The following is a 25,649-nucleotide window of genomic DNA, read 5'->3' on the forward strand; positions in this document are numbered from 1 at the left end:
TATTACATTTTGAATATCTCCTCTATTTTTGTGTATAGGTATTAAAGTGTTTTTCCTCCATTCATTTGGAATTTTCTTTGGTATTAAAGTGCTTTTGTATCTATACTTGAAAATTAAAATTATGAAAACATTAATGAGGCGAGTCTTCTTTGTACATCGGTTAAACATATTATATAATTGTATTCAGAACTTTACTTGTAATTGTGTTTCCACTCAATGATGCCATTAGTAATATACATGCTTCATCAGTTGCATGCTCAATAAAATATTTGATACATTGGCAAAGTCAAAATATACGTGTTAGAATATTTAGTGGATACATTTTTTGAGTATCTAGCATGTTTCTTGAAGTACTCAAGAAGCATTGGCTTGTAGTATAGATGCTACACTGATATGGCGCCTTTAAAAGTATATGTGCTTCATGTTAGCTAGATTATTGAAAGGGTTGGCCCTTTTGACTAGGCTGCTTTATTCTTTTCATACTCAGCTAGGGAGTGACAAAAGAGCTTGGAGCTTAGACACTTATGGGGAGTTCTCTTGTAATCCTTTTTCTCTTATTTGACTCATGAAGCTATTGCGGATAATTTTGCTTTGTATCCATTGATTTGGAAAGCTAGAGCTCCTTCGAAAATGAAAGCCTTCATTTGTACTGCAGTCCTTGAAAGAATTAATGCCCCAATGACTTGCTTCATGAAAGAGAAGACCCACTAAAGCCCTATCATTGGATATTTATGCCCTTTGTTTAAGGAGTGGAGAGACTTGTGCACATTTGTTTCTTCATTTTCCTTGCACAATGGCTATATGGAATAATATATTTGGTATATTTGACAAGAACTGGGTTTGCTTGATTGAAGGTGTTTTGTACCATCACATTTAGAGGTTTTGGTAAAGGAAAGGATAGGAAAGCTTTATGGTGATGCTCCATTATGGCTATTATTTGGTGTGTTTGGCTGGAAAGGAATGCCACAATATTCAAAGGAGTAGCTATGTCTAATAACTTGCTTTGGGGTAGAGTGGTTTATCTTTCATCGTTGTTGGTGTCAGCAAAAGGATGCTTGCATCACATCTCTTTGGAAGACATGCAGCGGGACTGGTTGGCTATTGCATTGAGCTTGGTTTTTGGGCTTAGGCTGTGAGAGTTGTAATTATTTACTTTTGAAGTAAAGGGAGGATTTTATTCTCCCTACTTTTTTTTTTCTTTTTTGTTGTTTTTTATTCTTGTACATTCTGCTCTCTCTAATCAAATTTCTTTGTTTATCAAAAGAAATATATAATATATAAGAGGACAGACATGGAGTTGTACGTATGCTCCATGAAACTGCTGCCTGTTTTTTCCTCTTCTTCTCTTCTTCTCTTCTTCCCTTTGTTTTTCCTCCATCTCTAACCTTACAACCTGATATTAGAGCATTAGTCTCCTCTAAATCTGATTTATCTGAGTTTATTTCTGATACTCTGTTTTTCATTTTTTTTCTTATCTTTCCCTGACTGGTTTTCAAATCTGATTTTCTTTTTGGTTCAAGTATTGTTTAGGGATACTCTTCCTCTTGGCTAGGCTCTAGGCATCCCTGATAAGATGCTCTCTGTGTTTGTGCTGGTTTGCTTGTGTAAAGTCAGTTATACTCTGTTTTTGGCATATTGCTGCTGCTGTTGCGTTGTTCCACACGTTGGTTTTGAGCAATCAATCTTGTGTTAGTTGCTGGTTGGTTTCAATTAGTGCTTCATGCCCTTCCTGTTCTAGCCTGCTCTCGCTTCTAGTTTCTGCCAGCTTGCCAGGCTGTTTATTAAGTGCCTGTGGCGCGTTGTTGTGGTTTGCCACTTTGCCCTGATTTTCATGGTCAAGTAATTCCTTTTAGGATGTTGCAACTTCAAATCTTTGGTCATAGCTGCCTCTTGAAGTTTTGAAGTGCTGTAAGTGTTGGATCGTTGAAGTTCTGAGATGCTGTTCTATGCTAATATGTGTCGTTCTATGCTAATGAGTGTTGCTTGATTGTGCATTGCTGTTTTGTTCATTCCCTATAATGATGTGGCATTATAGTGTATTGGGGGTGGTTTTGTTGACATCTACATTGGGAGCTCACTGTTAATGTACAAATCACAACCATCAAATTGGTTGGGTCTCCAATTGCCTGTTGTGCTCTCGATGCATGTAAATATTAACATAAAAGGGAAGTTGACATCTACAATGGGAGCTCACTGTTAATGTACAAACACAACCATCAAATTGGTTGGGTCTCCAATTGCCTGTTGTGCTCTCGATGCATGTAAATATTAACATAAAAGGGAAGTTGAGGTATCTGTCACATTCTACTTCATATCTAGACACAAAGGATTATGAGGATAGGATGAAAGAGAATGACATATTGCTTGTGTGGTTGTGGAATAACATGGAACCATGATTGCTGCGAAAGTGATGTTTCATGAAAAAACCCAGGCCATATGTGGGATATCTTTCGTGACAGCATCTCATAAGATAAAAATCAACTCTTGTTTTTGACATATATATGAGAAGTTTTTCAAATATGGCCGAAAAGATAGGTCCATAAGTGAGTATTAAACACTTTGAAGGGTATATGGGAGGAACTAACTCAATCAACTAATTAGTTTCGACGTTGAGACGATTAAGAGGCAATAGGCATAGCTCTTGGCTAATAAGTTGCTTCTGGATTGAGCCCTGAACCATCCATTAATGAAGTATAATACTGTACACTAGAATCCAATGGCTCACCAACGATGGCTCTTAGTCTTCTTAATTGCAAAGGGGGGAGTTTGATAGCACGAGGACGAGGCTGCAAAGGCAGTGTATCGGGATGAGGAGTTGTTGTGGCAATTCTCGCATTCTCAAACATTGTGGCAAGTACAACATATTGTTGATTGCTCTTGGATCTCCATGGAAATTGACTTGGCTAATAGGTTTCTTGACAAGGGTGATTTTTGTTGACACTTCAAGTGCACCTAGCTACTCCAATAGGGAGTTCATTACATCATCTACTATGTTCATATAACAATCTTGTTCACATGGTTCAACTCCCAATTTAATCTTTTGCACCTAATGCTGCTATGGCCCATTTATGTATAACTGAGTTTGTTGCCTCTTCTCCATCCTCATATTGGATTATTGTTTTTTATGCTTCTTCCCATATAGCTGGTAGTCCTAATTTATTTCAATCCTTGAAACCCACTTCTTTACACTCTAAGATTTCTCTTGTTGGTGCTTGGTTACGCTAGTTTCTCTAGTTGTGGCAATATTCTTTCATTTTTTTTCTATCCCTCTTTACTTTGTGTTATATGTGACTAAAGTTCCTTTGAACTTGTTATTAGTTAGTCAATTAATGAAATCTCATAATTGTTTTGTGACCTTCTTTCCTTCTTATTGTGTTATTCCGGTAGACAAAGAAGGGATTGTGGAGGGGTTGAGAAGAATGGCTTGCACTATTTCGCTGGTGATGGCGGTAGATCTAGCTTTTGTCATATGACTTCTTGATTTGCTGCCCATGGTGTTTCTCTGGATTAGTTGCATGCCAGTTTGGATCATCACTCCCTTAAAAAACTGCAAGTTTTTTCTTGCTTGAGTCTATTTCCTGCTTTGAGTGTTTTGTGTGCCAATTAGGAAAGCATAAAGCCCCTTACATTCTATGAAATCAATTTTCCCAAATTGGACATATTAGGTTCCCTATCTGCTGTTTGCCGCCACCAAGTTTAAGCATTCACCAATTTTTCATAATTTACTAAAAACTCAAATTGCTTGAACTCCTGCATCGTTCTTTTTGCTATTTCCTAGTTACTTTTTAATCGTGAGTTTCCTTTTCTCCCTTCTCTTTTTCTTTATTTCTTCAAAAAAAAAAAAACCTTATAGTCCTGTCTTTGAACCATAAAAAATCTCCAATGGTTTTGCTAACCACCCTTATTTTTCATCAACAACTAGGTTGAAAGACTTCCTTTCAATGATCGCTATTCTTGCAAGAGAGAGAGTGGTGAAGATACTTTGATAAGTTGTTTAATGAATATCAAAATGAAAGATTGAACTTGGAAGTGACAAATGAGGAGAAGACTAAAAATAGTAGATTTATTTGCAAAATTAGAGTTCTTAAAATTAAGATGGCATTAAAAAAGATGAATAGCAGGAAATCTATGGGATCATACAAAATGCCAATTGAAGTTTGGAGAGATGTTTGGCTTTTTGGTATTTTGTGATTCTGAGGAGATAAACCTGGTTGAAAGACTTCCTTTCAATGATAACTATTCTAGAGAGAGAGAGAGAGAGCTTGACTTAAAGAAACAAGTTTAGGGAAAAGAAGAGAGACTTACATATGGTTTTTATTGACTTAAAGAAAGCTTATGATGGAATACCTAGGGAAGTTCTTTGGTAGGTCTTAGAAAAGAAGGGGGTTCCCAGTAGATATATTGAGGTCATTAAGGATATGTATGGTATAGTAGTGACTAGCATTAGGACCGTAGGAGGGGAATCTAGAGATTTTCCAATCACAATAGTTATACATCAAGGTTCCATTTTGAGTCCATATATTTTAGTGATTGATGAAGTTACTAAAAATATTCAAAATGAGATCTTTGGTGTATGTTGTTTGCAGATGATATCGTGTTGATTGATGATAGTAGGAGTGGAGTGGAATCTAAGCTTGAACTCTAGAGAGCAACATTAGAGTCTAAAGGATTTATGATAAATAGGAATAAGACAGAATATATAAAATGTAATTTTAGTCATGTAAGGAGTAATAGTAGAGAGAAGATTAAACTTGATAATCAAGAGATTAATAGCATAGTAGATTTAGATATCTTGGATTCTATTATGCAAGCGGAGTGGGAAATTGAAGAAGTCGTAGTACATAGAATTAAAACATGTTGGTTAAAATAGAGGAGTGCATCAAGTGTGTTGTGTGATCGTTGAATACCCTTAAAATTTAAGGGAAAGTTTTATAAGACAACTTTTAAGGCGGCTATGCTTTATGGTTCAGAATGTTGGGCAACTAAGAAACAGCATGTACAAAAAGTAAAAGTTGCTGAAATGCGAATGTTAAGGTGGATGAGTGGTATAACATTAAAAGACAAAGTAAAAAATAAACATATACACAATAATTTAGGCATAGCACTGATTGAACACAAGATAAGGGAGGGGCGGCTTATATAGTTTGGGCATTTGAAACACAGGCCTAGTATAGCACTTGTGAGGTGGAGTGGGTGAGTTTTTGTTTTTGGCATGAAAAGGGTAGGGGTAGACCTAAGATAACTTGGAATGAGGTAACGAGGAAGGATTTAATAGCCCTTAATCTAATAGAGGAAAACACTCTCGATCAGGTGAATTGGTGGAAAGGGATTCATGTAGCCGATCCCACCTAGTGGGACCAAATGCTGGTTGTTGTAATTAACGAAATTTAGAGGCTCAAAGCCTTGTTCATCACAGCCAAACTTTTGGAAAATTATAATTGTTCCCCTTGATTTCGAGCACCATCAAGCACCATTTTTGAGGCATAGTCATGCAATGCCGCCACCACCATTAGAAATAGAACCAGAAGGCCCCTTCTCATCATCTCCATCTGATGAGCATAGTGGGTCCACGCACCACCTGAATATTTCCAGCTGCCAACCCCTTTGGTTTCCCACCTTGCTGGAGTTGTTTTGAGATGCTGCCACCATCAATAGACACACCATCACCTGAATAGCTACCAGCCAAAATACCATTGCTTGAGGCTCCTCGCTGGCAATGCATGCGCCCCAAGTCTGGAGTCGCACGTGGGGAACGGTTCCAGATTCTCTTGCATCTTCCAGAATCACGAGAAATTGAGTTTTAACATGATATCTTGGTTTTTTTCTCATGATATTTTGACTTAAGCTTTGAGATATTTTGGTCCATACTACAAGATCTTGGAGACATGGACTGTCATGCAAATTTCAGTGATTTGAAGCTCTGCCAGCAGTCCGAATGTAGCCTGGCTGTAATATTTTGAGATTTACTGCTACAAATTAGTTTTCCTTTGCGAGTTTTTGAGAGCGAGCTGAAGATATTCAACTTATATTGCTATATTGTTTTGAAGAAAGTCTGGCACTCAAATACTGCTTATTAGTGGAGTCTTCAGCACTGAATCAGTTTTCCTTCTTGTTTCTAATCAAATTTGACTCTTTGACACATGTTTTTGGAGGATAAAGTCAGCATGCCTGCACCCATTTTTCAAGTTTATCAGTTGAGTCTTCTTGGAGAATCAGTGAGAAATTCAGAAATACTGCTTAGAGCTTGAAGAAATTTGAATTGGGGTCAGTTGAAAAAAAATTCAGGGCAGGAAATGCTACTTAGAACTTGAAGAAATTTTGAGTTGGGGCCTGTTAGGAATATACGAACAAATTCCCGAAACCTGTGAGAAACAAATAGAGAAAGAATAACGCTAAAGAAAAATTCAATCACACGCACAAGACAATATTTACGTGGTTCGGCAATTTTGCCTACGTCCACGGAGTTGCAGGGATTTCAATATTATCAGGAAGAAAGCACAGAGAGTGTGGCGATACAATTCTCTCGCTCTCGCTCTCTCTCGCAGATACCACCACTCAAACCTTAATCACCTGAAAGCACCCTTTTTATATGTTGCGCCTAGGGTTCCGTTCCGAATGGGCTCCAAAAATTTTCCCTAGGGGCGTTGCCCCCGGACCCCCACGAGTACGACTTGTACCGCTTAGTCCATGAGCACTGCGGCTTGGGCGAGGCCCAAGCCTTCGCTCCATGGACTAAGCCTTAGGATAGAAATCTCTAATTAAACAGAGGTCAGGTTGTCATCCAAATTAAGACACAACTAGGCCCAAGCCGCAGCGCTCATGGACTAAGCCTTAGGATAGAAATCTCTAATTAAACAGAGGTCAGGTTGTCATCCAAATTAAGACACAACTAGGCTCCACAAAAGCCCAACAGGGCCAGCATTTGATTCTTGACAAGATATGAATTTGGGAAATGTTACATGGGCTTCTATGCCTTGTCGTCAGGATATTTCTTGTTTCAATGGTAATTTTTCCAAAAGAGAGTTCATAGATTGGCTATTTTATCTCGATGTTTTTTTTTTAGTACAATGAGACACTGGAAACAAGAAGGGCAAGGTTTGCATCTTGTAAGCTTGTTGGCCATGCAGCCAAGTGCTGGGATAGAGCACTACTACCAAAGAAAGCAAAGCAAAACTCAAACCTTCCTTTAGTTTAGACTTTAGAATGAAAAGTTTGTTAATATTTGAGAATGAAAAGTTTGTTAATATTTGAACTCTTCCCTGAATATTATTATGAGATCATCTTCCATCTCAAGAGAAAGAAGAGTTTTTATTTGGGACAACATAATCTTCCAATCTCAAAATAGCCCATCAAGGATGTGACAGAAGTTGCTTCTACAAACTCTAACATACGTTCAAGCATATCTCACTTGTAATTACACTTTTCCCTAGTTATTATTGCAAAGAGGGCTCTTGAACTTGTTTATTAGGTCTAGGCAAGTCAATTCAGTTCAATAGGACCCAAAAGCAGCATTAAGCCTGAAACCAAGATATTAAAGTAGATAACAATCCTATGATTTGTCCATTGATTCTAAGAATTTGCTTAATGGGTGAATGATAAAAAAAAATTTTACCAGAAAATCCATGCCCTAAAATACCTCTCTCTCTCTCCCCAGCTCACCTCGCACATGCAAACAGTATTATGGTTTTGTTAGTTGTAGGAGATGTTAAAGCAGTTGATTCAGATCAAAGGGAACTTGATATTGGACAAGGTTGGGGAGACATCTTTTATGTTTGTGTTTAGAATAATTTTCTTGTAATAGGTGGGTAAGGTTCTCTAAAGAGGCTGTGATCTGGTTTGCTGATGGATTATCATTTTTTGGTTGGATGGAAAGGGTTTATCGAAGTTTTTGAATGGGTATTACGCAGTATTGGATTTCGATTAGGTGGATGAAGGTGGCAAAGTATTTGGAGTTAGGTCTAGGGTGGAAAGGTAAGAAATTTAAGAAATTTTTAGTGTTTGTCCCTGATGGCTCAAAAGGTGACAAGTGGTGAAGCTTTGCGAACAATTTCTACAAGTTAGTTGAGGAATTTCATTTTGTTTCCGAAGGCGTAGGTGAAGCTAGCCCTTCAGCTCACAAATTGTGGAGACACGTGGTGATGGAAGGGAAGAAAGGTAAAGGTGAAGGTGAAGGTTGCAAAAGAGTCCAATTTGGTAATCAGGGTGTGGTGGTTGGGAAAGAAAAGCTGTGTTTTTGATGTCAAGGTAGTTCTAACTGAAGCACTATGGGGCTTGGTTGACTAAAACCACTAGAGCTTGATTAGAGTTGAATGATCATCATGTGAAGGTAGCTAGGGTTATGGAAGGAGTTGTGGTTCTAGCAATGGTGACTAGGGTTTATTTTGGGGAAAATGAGGCTGGGAAAATTGAGTCGGATGTTTGCTCCTCATTTTGGACCTAGCCTGGGTAATTGAAAAAGGAGGTGTTTCTTTTTTAACTAATTAGGGCCAATTATTTGAATAAGCCCATTGTCTAGACCCAAAGGATGGTTCTTCCAATTTTGGTGTTTTTTTTTTAATTTTTAATTTTTTTTGCAAAAGGGCCATGTTTTTAAATAGGCCCTCTATTCATAAAATGATGACCTAGTCGCTTCCTTGCTGGACCCTAGAAGCTAGTGTGGACAAGAATAATAGAGAAGCTGACAAGCTGTTGGTTTGTGGGGAAAACCTGTTGTTTCTGGTTTCTCAATTCTATTATATTTAAGGGTAATAAGGTTTATGCTTGTCAAAAGGCGGCTTTGATAGGTGCAAAAATGAGGAATTTATAGGAAGATGTGAGAGAAAATTCTGGTGAGTCAATGCCAAAGTTATTAAGGAGAGATTTAAAAGGAGAGTTAAGTATTGTGGAAGATGCACATGTTAAGAAGAAGGATGTATTTAGTGATGGGGCTAGTAAAAGGAAAGGTAGTAAAGAAATGGGGGGACCTTTCAAATATTGATTGTGACGACCTAGTGAGTTTGATTGTGATGGAGGTTGCTTTTGGATGAGATTCAGGAACAATATGAGTATGTTTTTTTTATTTTTTTGATGTATTAGGGGATTTATCACATCTTCGTCCACCCTCTTGGAAGGAATCTAGGGGATCTCTATTTTTGGAGATGATGGTTTGGTTGATAAATTACAGTGTTAGGATGGAATTTTGCCTACACTTGGGGAATCTCCAAGGAGATTCCTAGGAAGGAGTTAGAAGTTCAATATCTATTTGATAAAATGAAATTGGATGGTGGTAAAAGTAAAGTGATGAAGGATCAGAAGGAATTAGCAAATTTGAAAAGCTTGGAGAATATGACGGAAAGGGATGAAAAGTGGTTTCCTTGGTTAATATTGTTTATTTTTTTATCTTATTGTTTTTTGTTTCTGGTTTTTTTTTCATTTGGTAGACTTCCTGTCCCCGTAGGTTGTACCTTCTCTTCTCTATCTAATACATCTTCTTTTTTATCCAAAAAACAGAAGTTGCTATCAACTGTGCACATGATCATAGAGAAGAGGAAGCTGCATGAGTTTTATTTCACTCTTGCTGAAGTTTGTTTATCACCCTCCCTTGCGGGTCTGATTCAATTGAACCACTCATGGCCGCTGCTCATTGACTGCGTTGGCTGCTCAACCTGACAACCACTGGTTTGAAGGAATCAAACAGGACTGAAAGCTGCAACTCTTCTCAGATTTGTTTTGAGTTCTTGTATGATTTATGACTGTTGGGAAGATAAAATAAGGTGGATGCGGGACAATGGATGCAAGTATATTGTTAAATCTTACTACAAGAAGATTTGCTGGGTAGAAGGAGAGACGAGACAACTGCACTTCCATCAGCTCAAGCAAAGTGGTTTTCCTAACTTGGGAAAAAACCTAGGGAAGGGTTTAAATTTTGAAGTTCTTCAGATGAACAGTGGTTGAAATTTGGTGAATAGATGCTACTTTGCAAAGAGGAGTTGATAACTATTCAGCACTTATTTCTTCATTGCTTGTGGACAAGGATGCTGTGGAATTTTGCATTGAGCATGACAGGGCAGAAATGACTCAGCTGATTTGGTTTGTTGGGAACTTCGGGCCAGGTCATTGCTTAAAACTATCAAAGAGAGTAAAAAAGCCGACCACTGGTTCCTCTCTCCATCTTTTTTGTATATGTGGTAATAAAGGATTAGAGGACTTTTTGAGGCTACGGAGGAGTGAATGTACTTTTTGAAACTCTGCAGATAATGGGATCAGTTTTGTTTACTATTGGTGCTGGGCAGAAATGAGTTTGTAGAATACAGATCTAGTTTACTTTTTGTGCTGTAAATTATTCTCTTATAAAAAAATACATGCACACACATACGTTTTCATATGTCATGTTGAAATTGGTGCCAGGGAGTTTCCTTTTATGAAAATGTTTTATGCATTTTTCTGTTATTAAGTCACATCATAGCAAAGTGTGGCCTTTCTTTCCTCCCAAGAAAAGACAGTTATTGAGAATTTTGTTTCATTAATTGCAGAAAGTGCAATGGCTGAGCTGGGTAGGCTACTTATGTATGAAGCTTCAAGGGATTGGTTGGTGAGATAAATTTTTATTTTCAATATTTTAAATTATGCTTGTAAAAGATTTTGTTGGACAACATTTAATTGCATGATTATAAATATAATAACAACAAAACCAAGCCTTAAGTCCGACTAGGTGGGGTCGGCTACATGAATCCTTTTGTGTTTATTTACGCGATCTTGGGACTATTTGGCCTACATTGTAAGTACCCAAACCATCTCAATTGTCCTTCTCTTTTCTTGACTTCTACAGGTGCTATGTCTAACTTTCTTAATTTACTTTTTAACATTATACCGCTCATTTTCTTAAGCATTCTTTGTTTCTTAGTTGCATGACTTTCTAATCCATATAGCATGGCTGATCTTTATCCTTCCTATAAAACTTTTATTTTAATTTTAAGGATCTACATAGCCTTATAATCATCCAATAAAACATTTCTTTTAATATTATTAAGTGTATTAGTATGTTTATTAATGAGAGTTAGTAAGGGTATTATTGTCATTAGAATGTATTTGATTTGTATCATAAATAGAGGGAGAGGCCTATTTTCAAGTTAGGTCATTCATTTTAATCAAAATCTCAATAGGTATGACTCTAGTTCTTCCTCCAAGACCAATAAGAGCAATTGGGGATCTCATTTCCCATAAAACAAACCCTTATCCCCTTGCACCCAGGGTATAGGGTAATCTCAAGCATCCTTATTTCCTTATAACTAGATATCGAAGGCCAAATTCTGCCAAACCACACAATGTGTAACACCATTGAAATAGAGTGACCAACACAAATCCAAGGGTGGAGCTTCCCTAGTGAATGCAACATCTCAAGTTTCAACGAGAGGTGAAGCCAACAATTCCAATTCGATTTCAACTCTCAAAGTGATATCTACTTTGATACCATGTGTCACAGATAAGTGAAATTCCAAAGCCACAAGAGTCTCCTTTGCCTTAATTTGTCCACTTGTGTAGAGTCATGCTCGTGCAGTGATAAAACTACACCAAGTCCCATTCAACTCATTTTAATACATGGAAACACACTTGGATCCAATCCAATGGTCAAGTATCATGCATGACAACCCTTGTCCCAACTAAGATTGTCACCAATGAACCAAAATCCTAATGGGAAGGGTCTTGAACTCACATTACACCAAACTAAGAGCACAATCCTCTTGTAAATCAACCTGCTACTGACAACTCATAAGCCAGAGCTAAGGTAAGTGACACCATACACTACTTGAGACAACATACAAAGGATTGATACTCTTTGATAGTCCAACGGTTACAAGATGACACATTCAAGAGTATACCTAAGGGCCAACACAAGTGCATGTCCCAACTGTCGGGTTAGGAGGAGTGACACACAAGCTCATTCCCTAGTGGATATGGCTTTCTTAAGCATCTTCATATTCTCGTGGGAGAACACTAAACAACTTTTCTTGTGAAGATTGGAACAATTGTACCATCTATGCCATGTAAGAGTAATAATCCCAGGAAGCTTGTCACTGCATAGGAAGGTCACCCGAACCCACCATGTTTTCTTATTTTTGCACAAGGAGTTGTGTGTGGAAAATTTTTGGGATAGTTACTAGGTTTCTTTCTCAAGGTCATTGCCCTGTGCAATCACCGCCTTCCCCAATTGAGTCATCAAAATGTGGATACAAATGTGAATGGGAGGCAATGCTGAATAGTAGTAGTAGGATGTAGTGGAAATTGCCAAGAGAGAAGCCTTTAGTGGATGACGTAGGAATGATGGTGATTTAAAGATACAATCTTTCATAGAGAAACAAAGCCTCTCGTGAAAAGCGGGTGAAAAGATAGATCCCCACCAAGGGGTGTGAGAGGGGGCATTTATAGTGTTGGTCAAGGATGAGGCTATTATCCAATGAGGGAGGGGTTATGGTTGTGGATGAGGCTTCCACCAATGTAAGAGAGAGAAAAAAAGAAGGGGGGGGGGGGGGGAGATCATCCAATGGTTTAGTAACACACAGCTAAAATGAAAACAAGGAAATGCCACATGTCATAGGTGACACTTGAGTTGGCTAAGGAAAGGTTAAGGTGGTTGGACGACCCTTAATAGACCCTATTTCAAGCCCATCAATTCAAATCTCTTTATGACATCCTTAAACCTAGGACTAATGGGAGAAACCTAGGACTAATGGGAGAAACCCCACCATGTATCCTATGATTAATCCTGAGCAAGCGTGAAAGGTCCAACTTCTTCCAAAAATTTTGGTTTTATAAGTCAATAAAGCATGTGATTAATTGCAGACCACAATTAATATTTCAAAAGTGATTGGATCAAGATAAAAGAAGATATTTGCAGAAATCATGTAAATTCGATCATTTTCATATTGATTATCATATCCAGGGACAAAACATTTCTTTTGTCCACAAACAAAATATACTTCACCTCTTGTGTGATTTGAATATTGATGAATAGTTAATACAATTTGATCAATTGATCGGGTCCAGGTTGTGACCTTTGAAGAAGTTGAGGGTTAAGGCCACAACTTTTGGAGATGTCAAACTTATTACGCTTTTTGCTAGTGCCCTATATTTTTCAGATCGAGAGCGAGTTGGTTTGGGTGCTCATTTCTTCCCAAGCTTTTCATATGCTCACAATATTCTAGTACTCAAATGATAATTTTTTATTGGATGTTATCATGGATTGTCAATTGTTTGTTTATAGCTAAAATCTAAAATAATAATTATTATCTGAATCCAAAATAATAATTATCTGAAACCTAAATAATAATAATAATTATTATTATTATTATTAGTTCACTGTATTGATTTCAATATTAAGTCACCTAAACATTTTTTTCAATTCAACTAAAAACTTCCATCATCTTATTGTTTTATTTCCTATGTTTCAAACTTGCGACAGACATTCTTCTGACATTTCTATGGTTTGATTCCTGCCAGCCTACAGTCTCTGGGGAGATTCAGTCACCAATGGGTGTTGCCTCTGTTGAATTTGTTGACCCCAGGGAGCCTATAGCGGTTAGTATTTTTAGCAGCAATGATCTGTATCTTTTTCTTATTGTTCTCTGTTCTGATATGCTAGGCATCTACAGTAATGCTCTGCATCTTTTTTGTTAGCATTCTCTATTCTGTATTTGATATGCTGCGCATTCATCATGTTATACTATGTTATTCTGAGTTTCTGACAGAGTAGAGCCTTTTTGATTGAGCATTTAAATACTCCTATTTGTTTTTCCTTACAGGTTGTTCCAATCTTGAGAGCTGGTCTTGCTCTTTCTGAACATGCAGCATCAATTTTGCCAGCAACAAAGACATACCATCTTGGTAAGAGGTTCATGAACGCTATCAAGATGGAGGATGCTGCTACTTGTTGAACTGGGTGGTTCAAATGTTTCTATTTTTTGGGCATGAATAATCATAAAAAATATTTTATCACATTATCAAAAAATCTGCATTCTTTATCATCTGATTGTGGAGAGTAAATTTGTCCAGTGATCATTGCATTGTGTCACGCCTTTGTGAAAGGACTGTGCGGCACTAGCTAAAACCCTCTTGTTTAACTAGCCAGCCTAACGTTTACCACAATTCACCAACAAAACACTTTCATTGTCATTAAGCAAATATAAGCAAAGGCAATAAGCAACTTATGAAAGCAATGACACTTAAGCAGTAAACATTGAAGTAACGTAATTCATTATCAACTCCTCTGTTAACAATGTGTCTAGCGAGGGAGGCTAGTAGGCTAAACACGTTGACAATAGTTAGTGAGTTTTACAACTTGATGAACACTCACCTTCCCCTAAAGAGCTTTCTATGCTATTCTCACTCTGGCACTAGGAAACATCAATATGACCGAGGAGTCATACTCCTCATTTTAGCCTATGGAAAAACTATCTTTGAAAAATAACCCTACACTAATATTTATGTGATGCAAACTCATCCCAAACACATGAGACAAGCAGTCACAGGCAAGCATAATGCCTTGAACAAGCTCGGCTTGTGACACTCTCCCCCTAATGCGGTCAACGTGCTCATAGACTTTGACGCTAGGTACGCTTCAACTTTGTCCATGAACAATTGCATGTATTTTGCAAAAACCCAGCTGATTTCTTCATCACCAAAGCCTTTCCACTTCACTAAGAACTCCCGCTGCTTCTTCCTTGAGGATGTGAACTCTTTGTCTGCAAGGATATCTTCAACTTCTCGTCTGTTGGGTTTCACTGTCTTCAATTTTGCTCTGGTTGACTAACTTCTACTTGGATCTTCAGTGTTGGCATTGTACGACTTAAGGCAACTGACATGAAACACAGGATGCACTTTCATCCAAGTTGGAGGGTTAATTCTACAAGAGCCCTTCTCGACTTTGGCCAAGATGGGGATTGGTCCTTCATATTTACGAAGTAGTCTCCTATCTCATCCCTGTAGTAACCTAATTTGTTCAGGATTGAACTTAACAAGCACCAAGTCACCTACGTTGAAGTATTGCAGTCTTCTCCCTCGGATCTGACCACTTCTTCATCTACTTAGAAGCTTTCTCCAGGTAGGCTCGGGCAATTCTCCATTTTTTGGTGAAGATGTATGCTCTAGGACTCTTTCCTCTATGCGGATGATCCACTGTGTGAGGTAATAATGGCTGGTGGTCTATAACAAGCTCAAGGGGACTTTTATTGGTTGTTGAGCTCTTTTGGGCATTGAAATAGAACTGAGTCACATCACGTAGTTGCACCTAATTCTTCTAGTTGGCGTTGACGAAATGGCGCAAATACTCTTTTAGTAGCTTGTTGAATCTCTCCGTCTATCCATTTGTTTGTGGATGGTAGCTCGAAGAGATGTCAAGCTGTGAATCGAGCATTCTGAAAAGTTCTGTCCAGAAGTTTCTGGTGAATCTTGAGTCTCAGTCACTAACACTATCTTGGGGAACACCCCAAGACTTCATAATATTCTTAAAGAATAATTGTGTCGTCTCCTTTGCCGATCAGCACTTTAGTGCAGGTATAAATGTACCGTTCTTCGAAAACCTGTCTATAACCACAAGTATAGATCCTGCATCTCCCTCTCTAGGCAGGTTGGTGATGAAGTCTAGTGAGACACTTTCCCACGGTTTGGATGGTGCTGGTAGGGGTTCCAGCAGTTGAGTAGCCTTGCAATCATTTTTTGTTCCACCTTGTCTTGTTGGTAGGTGAGACAAGTTCGAGTATAATCAACCACATCATTACGCATGTGCGGCCAATAATACCTCTGTTGCAGTAATGCCAAAATGCGTTCCATCCTGGATGTTCTGTCCACCTGGTATCATGACACTCTCTCAACAGTGTCTTCCTCAGATCTCTAGCTCATGGCACAAAGAGCCGGCTACCATGGGTCATCAACAATCCATTTTTCATCCAAAACTGATGTGTTTTCCCCTCTTCTGTCAGCTTCATGAGGTTCCGCGCAACTGGATCTTTGGCTAAATTCTCCTTCATGCACTCCCGCATCGTTGTGGTAATGGTACTCATTGTCAAGTGTGTTGCCATTTGTAAGACCACTAGCTCGGTGTTCCTATTCAATGCATCAACAACTTGATTCAGGCGCTTCGCCTTGTGCTCAAATGAGAAATCAAATTATGCCAAGAATTTTTGCCACATGTGTGTCAACTTCGATTGTGTGAAGAGGTGGCTAACACCCAGGTTATCTGTTTTCACCACAAACCTTGACCCAAGTAAGTAATGTCGCCACACATGGAGACAATGTATCACCGCTAGCATCTCCTTTTTCCTAAGTTGTGTACTTCTGTTCCGCTTCATTAAGCTTACGAATCTCGTACGCAATAGGACGTCCCTCCTATAACAAGACTCCTCCAAAGGCGTAGTTCGATGCATCTGTTTGTACTTCAAAGGGTTTCATGATGTCTAGAAGAGCAAGTACCAGATCTCTCATCATTACATCCTTTAAGTCATCAAAGACTCCCTGTCACTTCTCTGTCTGGTTCCAGCTCTGACCCTTATTCAGTAGTTCTGTCAAAGGATTAGTTCTCCTCGAGCACCCCTCTACAAATTTTCGGTAATAGTTGGCAAGACCAAGAAAGGAACGCAACTCCTTCACTGTTGTTGGGATCTTCCATTCTTGAATCACTCTCATTTTCTCCATATCCATCCTGATATGACCTTGTTCAATCACATGACCAAGGAAGGAATTTGATGCTCAGCTGAATGAAAGAGCATTTCTCTTTCTTCACTTATAGACTGGTCTCCTTGAGCTTGTTAAACACCTTTCGTAGATGCTCTTTATGTTCCTCTAGAGTGGCATTGTAGACAACAATATCATTTAGGTACACTACGACAAACTTCTCAAGGTACTCACGAAATACCTGGTTCATCAAGGTACAGAATGTCGCAAGCGCATTCGTCAGCCCTAATGGCATCGCCAAGAATTTATATGCCTCACTGCGTCACGCAAGTTGTCTTCGGCTCATCCCCATAAGCAATTCTCACCTGATAGTAGTCCGATCTCAAGTCGAGTTTAGTGAAGTACTTGGCATGACTCAGCTGATCAAATAGATCGACAATCAACATAATAGAATACTTGTTGTGCACTGTCACCTTGTTGAGCACGCAATAGATTACACACATCCGCATGCTCCCATCATGTTTCCTTTGAAACAACATTGTTGCTCCTAACGATGCTTTGGAAGGGCGAATATATCCCGCTTCCAACAAATCATCAAGTTGTTTTCTCTACTCTGCTAGCTTTGGAGGCGCCATCCGATATGGACCCTTAGCAGGTGGTTTCACTCTTGGCAACAACTCAATCTCATGCTCTACACCCCATCATGGAGGCAAGTTATGAGGCAGCTTATCCGGTATCACCTCCTTGTACTTATCATAGTAGTTAAAAGCGCGCCTGAGGCGTGCCTAGGCGCAAGGCGCAGTGAGGCGAAGATGCTTCCGCCTCATACCAGGTGGGGCGAGGCGACCTACAAGAGGCGACCCTAGGCGAGACGAGGCGCAGTGGGGCGTGAGGCGCACCTTGTGAATTTTTAAGTCATTTAAAGGAGAAAAATAGCCCAAGCCAGACCTGTATCCCTCATTCGACTCAAGCGAACAGAGCCCTAGCCCCTTTCGACCCTTTGAAGCCCTTCGTGAGTTCGTTTGCGAGCCTTTGAACCAGCCGGAAGCCTTCGCGACTTTGTCTTCGAGCTTCGAACTAGGATCGTGAGTTCATCTTCGACATTTTGAAGAAGCACGACCCTGTGCGACTTCGTTTTGAACCAGCCGGAGCCCTCGTGAGTTCGTTTGCCTGCTTTCGAAGCAGTCGTGAGTTCGTCTGACTGTCTTCGAACACGACGTGAGTTCGTCACATTGTCTTCAACATTTTGAACCAGCTGCGAGATCGTCTTTAAGCCTTCGAACCTTTGTAAGTCTTCTTCTTCTTCTTCTTCTTCTTCTTCTTTTGCTGTTGCTTGCATCCTGCTGCCTGCTGCTTCTCTTCTTCTTCTTCTTCTTCTGCTGCTGCTGCTGCTGCTGCTGCTTGCGTCCTGCTGCCTGCTGCTTCTCTTCTTCTTCTTCTTCTTCTTCCTGCTGCCTGCTTGCTGCGTGCTGCTGACTGCTGACTGCTGCCTGCTCTTTTTCTTCTTCTTCTTCTTCTTTATATGTAAGCTTATAAATTATAACTAATACATAATATTTATTCTTTTTACATAAATTTAGCTACTGTTTTTTAATTTATAATATTTAGTTTAATTAATGTAAGTTTATAAATTATAACTAATACATAATATTTATTCTTTTTATTGAAATTTAGTTTTTTAATTTGTTTGGAAATGCATTATGTAAGTCTTAAATTTTAAATGGGTTATTGTCTGAATTAGGCTATTAGCTACTAATACAAAATGAGTTATTGCCTAATTTGCCTGAAATATATGATGCATTGTTTTTTCAGTTAGGATACGAGATACCAAGTCTAAAATCTTAAATGGATTCTAGTTCTGGATGTGAGGTCTCGGCAAAGAAAGATCCCGCATGGAAGTATGCACATTTGGAGGATCAGAAAATTAAAAATAATTTGACTTGCAATTTTTGTGGTAAAGTCACAAGGGGAGGAATATTTCGGGCAAAACAACACATTGTCGGAGAATTTCGAAATGTGAAAGAATGCTCTAAGTGCCCTGCCCATGTACGTGAGGAGATTAAAGAGTATATGTTGAAGAAAGATATGGAAAAGGAGGAAAATGAGTTATTGCCCGACTTTGATGATATAGATCATTACGTTGAAGATGAAGAAGATGAAGTTCAAGAAATTGACATTCGTGGCAAGAGAGTGCTTACTAGTGATGGAAGTAAAAGATCATCCCAATCCAACTTGAAGAAACCAAAACAGAAGGGGCCTATAGACTTGTTTTTTACTCCTGATCCAAAGAAAGTGGTTCAAGCTAGGAAAGAAGGGAAGATGAAGCAAACATCAATAAATGAGGCGTGCAAGAAAGAACTAAGAAAAAAGGCAATGGGAGATTTTGTTAGGTGGATGTATGATGCTGGAATACCATTTAATGCTGTACGTCTGAGTAGCTTTGCTGTGGCACTTGAATCGATTGGACAATATGGTCCTGGAATAAAGCCACTTAGCTATCATGAAGTAAGAGTTCCTTACCTAAAGGAGGAAGTTAGTCGAATGAAAGAGTTATTGAAGGTCCATAAGGAGGAATGGACAAAATATGGCTGCTCAATTATGTTTGATGGTTGGAGAGATTCGGTTGCTAATAAAGACATAATAAACTTTTTAGTGAACTCTCCAAGGGGATCAGTATTCATCAAGTCTATTGATGCTTCTAATATTGTCAAGAATTCAGATAGAATGTATAGATTACTTGATGAGATGGTAGAGGAAATTGGAGAATCAAATGTGATTCAAGTGGTAACTGACAACGCGTCAAACTATGTTGCAGCTGGTAAGAACTTATTTTTAGAACTACTTTCTATAGTGTATATATTGTTTATTTTAATATTTTAATGGCTTCATTCCTTGATTTTTGAACAGGGAGATTGTTGGAAGCAAAGAGGCCACATTTATATTGGACACCGTGTGCTGCTCATTGCATTGATTTAATTTTGGAGGATATTGGGAAGATGCCTTCAATTCATGCAACTTTGAAAAGGGCAATTTTTTTGAATGGCTATATCTATAACCGTGTTGGCGTTGTCAACTTGATGAGACAGTTCACTAGAGGAAAGGAGTTACTAAGACCTGCAGTTACAAGATTTGCAACTGCCTTCATCACCCTTCGTTCAATCCATCTTCAAAAGAACAACTTGAGGAAGATGTTTACTTCTGAAGATTGGAATACTACTAAATGGGCAAAGGAGGTGGTTGGCAAAAAAGCAGTTACTATTGTTTTGATGCCTACTTTTTGGAGTACCATTGTCTATGCTTTTAAGTTAACAGGTCCACTTGTTCGTGTACTCCGTTTGGTTGATGGGGAAAAGAAGCTTGCAATGGGATACATTTATGAAGCAATGGATAGCGCTAAAGAAGCCATAGCTTAGACTTTTGGTGAGAGAGAGGATAAATTCAAGGAGGCATTTGAAATTATTGATACGAGGTGGGGATGCCAATTCCATCAACCGTTGCATGCAGCGCACACTACTTGAATCCAGAATTTTTCTATTCAAACCCCAACATTTTGCAAGATGAAGAAATTATGACGGGTTTGTACAAATGTATTGCAAGGTTACTGCCAACTATTGAAATGCAAGATAAAGTTTCAAATGAGTTGGAAAAATACAATGCCACTAGTGGCGTCTTTGGAATTAGTTTGGCAGTGAGACAAAGGAAGACAAAAGCACCAGGTAAAGTGGCATTTGTACTACCTCTTTCTTTTTGAAAATTATTTTTGCTATTTACCTGGTAGGTATTCATGTAAAATTTATTTTATAACAGCGCAATGGTGGATGGCATATGGATCAACAACTCCAAACTTGCAAAAGTTTGTTGTGAAAATTGTTAGCCTGACGTGTAGTGCTACCGGCTGCGAAAGAAATTGGAGCAAATTCCAACATGTAAGTCATTAGTATATCATGGATTAATTATTAAAGAACAAGAACTACCAATCTACTGCTTTTTAGAATCATTATTAACCATATTACTTTAAACTTTTTGCAGCTTCATAGCAAAAGGAGAAATAGGCTATCCCAGCAACACTTGAATGATTTGGTATTTGTGAAATATAATCGAACTCTGAGGCTTCGATGCGACAAACGTGACACCATTGATCCCATCCTCCTAAAGGACATTGATGATAGTAATGAGTGGTTGATTGGTAGGGTGGATGGTGATTCTGATGAGGATAATGAACTTGTGTTTGAAGATGATAATTTGACTTGGGATTCTGTTGCTAGAGCTGCTGGACTAAATAACCCCCCGCATCACACTAGATCAAGAATAAGTACAAATATGCCATCATCATCTAGAGGAACAGGAAGGGCTTCATCTAGTAGTGCAACCAATGCTAGGGGTCGGACCACAATGTTGGAACTTGTAGATGAGGATGAAATCCAAGTGGATAGTGCAGAGGAGACGGAAGAGGAAAAAGATGTTGGAGAAAACAGTTCTGATGATGAAGAGGAAGATGATGATATCTTCGCTGACTTAGTTGATGATGAGTGATGATTGAGGAGGATTTTTAGATTTTATATTTTGAAATCTTTTATTGTACTCTTTTCTTTTGATGTTGAACTATGTTGAATTGTTGATGCTTCTTGGCAATTTTATTAAATTTCCAATTTTGTTATTGAATGTTTTGGCATTTTAAATTCTAATATCACTAGATATTCATATGTTCATATATAAATTACCCCAAATAGATATTTTACACCATTTTAATAATTGTGCGCCTCGGCTTCAAAGACCCTTTGCACCTTGGCTCGCCTCGCGCCTCTGATTACTATGGTACTTATCCAACATAGCTTGGATGCTCGTAGGCATCAACTCTTGGCCTACTTCTTCCTCTACCATCATCGTGGCTAGATATGTCTGCTCTCCCCTTCTTAATCCCTTCTTGAGTTGCGAACTTCTCATCGTCTCCTTTCTTTGCAACGACTTGCTCCATGCTAGGGTGATCTCCCATCAGACATAAGGAACTAGCAAAAGGGATTAGCATTGCCTTAGTCTCCCTTAAAGAATTCCATTCCTAAAATAACTTGGAAGTCATCCAACGGCATCACTGTGAAATTCACATGACTTGCTCACTCTCCAAGCTTCGTAGTCACTTGCTTGGCTACTCCAGAGTAGACTGGGCTACAAAATTCATCGCTTTCATGCGTCTTGAATCCTTCTCCAAGGATAAGTTGAGTCTCCCTGCCTCTCCTTGTGAAACAAAATTATGGGTAGACCTGGTATCCACCATAGCACAAGTACTCTTCCCATTGATCCTCAAGTCTACAAACATCAATCCTTTCTCTTGTGTAACTTTTGGTGCTTTCACCTACTTTTCCAATGCATTCACCAACCACATTGCACCCATCCTCGAGGTATCCTCCTCTTCCTCATCACTCTCCAATGCTCCCTCTGCGATGGAAGCTTGTAAGGCATTGAGTGATGACTTATGAGGGAACTTAACAACTCTGTCAGGGCCTCAACGTAAGTAACATGAAATTCTACCCTCGCCAATGAGTGTGTTGAACTCTCAAGACAGTGAGGATTCTTTTGAAGTTGATGCCTCATAATCCGGCTCCCTTACTTTTGGGTTTACCCTTCTTGAAAGACTTTCCACTGTTTCCACCTCTGCCATTTTCTTTGGACAAAGCGGTACCATCACCAGTATAGTAGTCAAGCGTTCCATGGCAGCTTGTGCAGGAGACAAGTCTTGAACTCTTTGCCTATGAAGTTTTGCCCTTGCCCACTGTTTCAACCCCTCAAGAAAATAAAACAGCTTGTCCTTTTCCAACATATCCCTGATATCTAACATCAAAGCAAAAAATTGTTTCACGTTTTCCCTGATTGACCCAATATGTTTGAGGTCTCTCAGCTTCCTCCTAGCATTGTACTCAACATTCTAAGAAAAGAATTGGACCTTGAGCTCTCTCTTCAAGTCTGCCCAACAATCCACTACACAACGTCCATTCTCAATGTCATTGGACTTAATACCCCACCACAGTTTGGTGTCACCAACCAAGTACATGGTTGCTGTAGAAATCCCTATAGTGTGAACGACAGCCACGGTTGATGAATGACAGCCTTTAATGTGAACGACTGTCACCGTTGGTGATTGACGGCCACCTACTATGGTAGGTGAGCCTACCATGGTGGGTGAGCCACCACCACCTACCATGAGATCTTGCCACAAGCCAGGGGTTATAAATTGAGACCCCCACCGAAGCTTAACTACACATCTCAACTGCAAGTTGTGTCTTCTATTTTTCCATATTTTATTCTCTGTGTACACGTTAAATAGGGACCCAAGTATGTAAAGAATACAATTGAATATTCAATTGATTTAGTCTCATTCTCTACATGGTATCAGAGCCAGGTTTTTTCCTAAACCAAGCTAACTATGGGGGATAACTCCATCAACAGTCGAGAGTCGACAACCTCAGAGACTCAAACGAGTCGAACCAATGCCATCATCAGTTCGAATGGACTAGATGGCTCTTTTGTCCAACTATCGACAAAAAAACTCAATGGGAAGAATTTTCGAGAATGGGCCCAGTTCGTGAAATTCGCAGTCAAGGCAGAGGAAAGCTCAGGTATCTTACCAGCGACTCAAAGAAACTTGATTCAACGAATGTTGTGGCACTCCAGCAATGGAGATTGGAGAATTCCTTGATTACCTCATGGCTTATCAACTCCATGAAGCCAACTATTGGGAAGGCATATATGTTCCTACCCATAGCAAAAGAGGTGTGGGATGCAGTCCGAGAAACCTACTCTAACGAGGAGAATGCTTCCCAAGTCTTTGAACTTATGACACGCCTATGGCAGATGAAACAAGGCTAGAGAGGTGACAGACTATTACATGGAGATGTTGGCACTATGGCAAGAACTAGATTTAAGTAGCAAAGAAGAATGGCGTTGTGCTGAGGACAGTGCACTGTTCAAGAAGAGATTGGAAAAAGAGAGAGTTTTTGAGTTCCTTGCAAGCCTTAATCGAGATTTAGATGATGTACAAGGAATGATTCTCAACCGCAAACCTCTACCATTAACTCAAGAAGTGTTTGTTGAAGTGAGTTGTGAAGGGGCAAGGCGCAAAGTCATGTTGAAGGAAGCTACGGTCACGATACCAGAGGGCTCAGCATTTGTATCTCGTGGGACCTACAGTGGGCCAAATACCAAGCAACCAAAGGGCCGCCTCTGGTGTGAACATTGTCGAAGCCTGGCCATTCCAAGGATAATTGTTGGGAGATTCATGGCAAGCCAGCTGATTGGAAACCATGGCAGAGCACCAAAACCAGAGGCTATCAAGCTTGTTCTAAGACTCAACCCGAGAGGCAACAAGTGGCGAGCAACCATTATGATAGTGGTAGCAGCAGCACCTTCAGCCATGATCAACTACAGAAAATCATGGAGATGCTATCTGCTCTCCAAGCCTTGAGTCAGTCATGGAAAAATACTCCATCTGGTAATTTGGCGCACACAGGTAATTTCTCACAAGCCCTATACACCTTTCGTAACCATACACCCTGGATTATAGATTCTGGAGCCTCTGACCATATGACAGACTCTTATCACCTTTTCTTATCATATACCCCATGTGCTGGTAACCTAGGAGTCAAAATTGCTGACGGATCTCTTGCTCCTGTTGCTGGCAAAGGGAGTATTCGGATTTCTGACTCGATTACTTTAGAGTCTGTTCTTCATGTTCCAAAATTATCTTGTAATCTTTTGTCTGTCAATCAACTCACTAAACACTCAAATTGCTCTGCTAAATTTATTTCATCCCATTGTGTTTTTTAGTACCTATCATCGAGGACAACGATTGGCAGTGCTAAGGAGTATGAGGGAATCTACTACTTCGAGGAAGCCAAAATGAGTGATCAATGTCAAAGTAATTTTGCCTATATCCCTAAGAATAGTGACCTAATGTTATGGCATTCTCGGTTGGGTCACCCCAATTTTCAGTACATGTGTCATTTATTTCCTTCGCTATGTTTGAGTAAAATGTTTCTTTATGTTCAATGTGAAGTGTGTGAACTCGCAAAACACCGAAGAACTTCATTCCCAAAATCCAAATTCAAACCCACAAAACCTTTCACAATCATTCATAGTGATGTATGGGGACCTTCCCGGATTTCTAATCGCACTCACACAAAATGGTTTGTGACATTCATTGATGATCACACTCGTACTTGTTGGGTTTACTTGTTAAAAGATAAATTTGAAGTACGTTCGGTGTTTATTAACTTTTATGCCATGGTCCAAACACAATTTCACATCAAGATTCAAATCTTGCGTACTGACAATGGCATGGAATATTTCAACCACACCTTGGGTCTCTTCCTTCAAGAAAAAGGGATAATTCATCAAAGCTTATGCGTTGACACCCCTCAACAAAATGGGGTTGCTGAACGCAAAAATAGACATATTCTTGAGGTAGCATGAGCCTTAATGCTTACTACCCACATGCCTACAATGTTTTGGGGTGATGCTGTTCTAACAACCACTTGCCTTATCAATAGAATGCCTAGTCGTGTTCTGTCCTATGCTACACCCCTTGACACTCTTCTTGAATTTTTCCCTACCTCTCGGTTGGACTCCAATCTCCCTTTTCGTTTATTTGGCTGCACTGCCTTTGTGTATGCCCATCCTCACCAGCACACCAAGCTGGATCCTTAGGCCACCAAGTGTGTCTTCCTTGGGTATTCTCCATCCCAAAAAGGTTACAAATGCTATGACCCTATTTCTCGTCATCTCTTTATCAACCTTGATGTCACCTTTTTTGAGACCACTCCATTCTATCCCAAGTCTTCTATTCAGGGGGAGAATGTGAGTGAATCTCAGACTCGGAATAATTCCAAATGGTGACTTGTTTTTCCTAGACTTTCCTCTCACCAATCTACCATCCTCCTCCACTTCCTTGCCAGTCACAGAAGGAAACTTAAACTCAGGGAGAGAGATAGAACAATAGAATAATAAGGAGACAC

At 39.3% G+C, this 25,649-nt stretch overlaps 1 protein-coding gene across 2 annotated transcripts in view; it reads left to right on the top strand.

Moving 5' to 3' along the window:
• LOC131159860 (uracil phosphoribosyltransferase) overlaps nt 1–25,649 on the top strand; it is a 57,516-nt gene that overhangs the window by 12,363 nt on the left and 19,504 nt on the right. Inside the window, exons 4-6 of one of the 2 annotated variants that reach the window (XM_058115051.1) lie at nt 10,512–10,570; nt 13,477–13,554; nt 13,779–13,860. In XM_058115051.1, the coding sequence (XP_057971034.1) occupies nt 10,512–10,570; nt 13,477–13,554; nt 13,779–13,860 (219 nt within the window). The remainder of the gene's footprint in view (nt 1–10,511; nt 10,571–13,476; nt 13,555–13,778; nt 13,861–25,649) is intronic. The other variant, XM_058115052.1, reaches the window with a different exon arrangement.

Source organism: Malania oleifera, chromosome 7 (assembly GCF_029873635.1).
Source record: "Malania oleifera isolate guangnan ecotype guangnan chromosome 7, ASM2987363v1, whole genome shotgun sequence".
Taxonomy (NCBI): Eukaryota; Viridiplantae; Streptophyta; class Magnoliopsida; order Santalales; family Ximeniaceae; genus Malania; species Malania oleifera.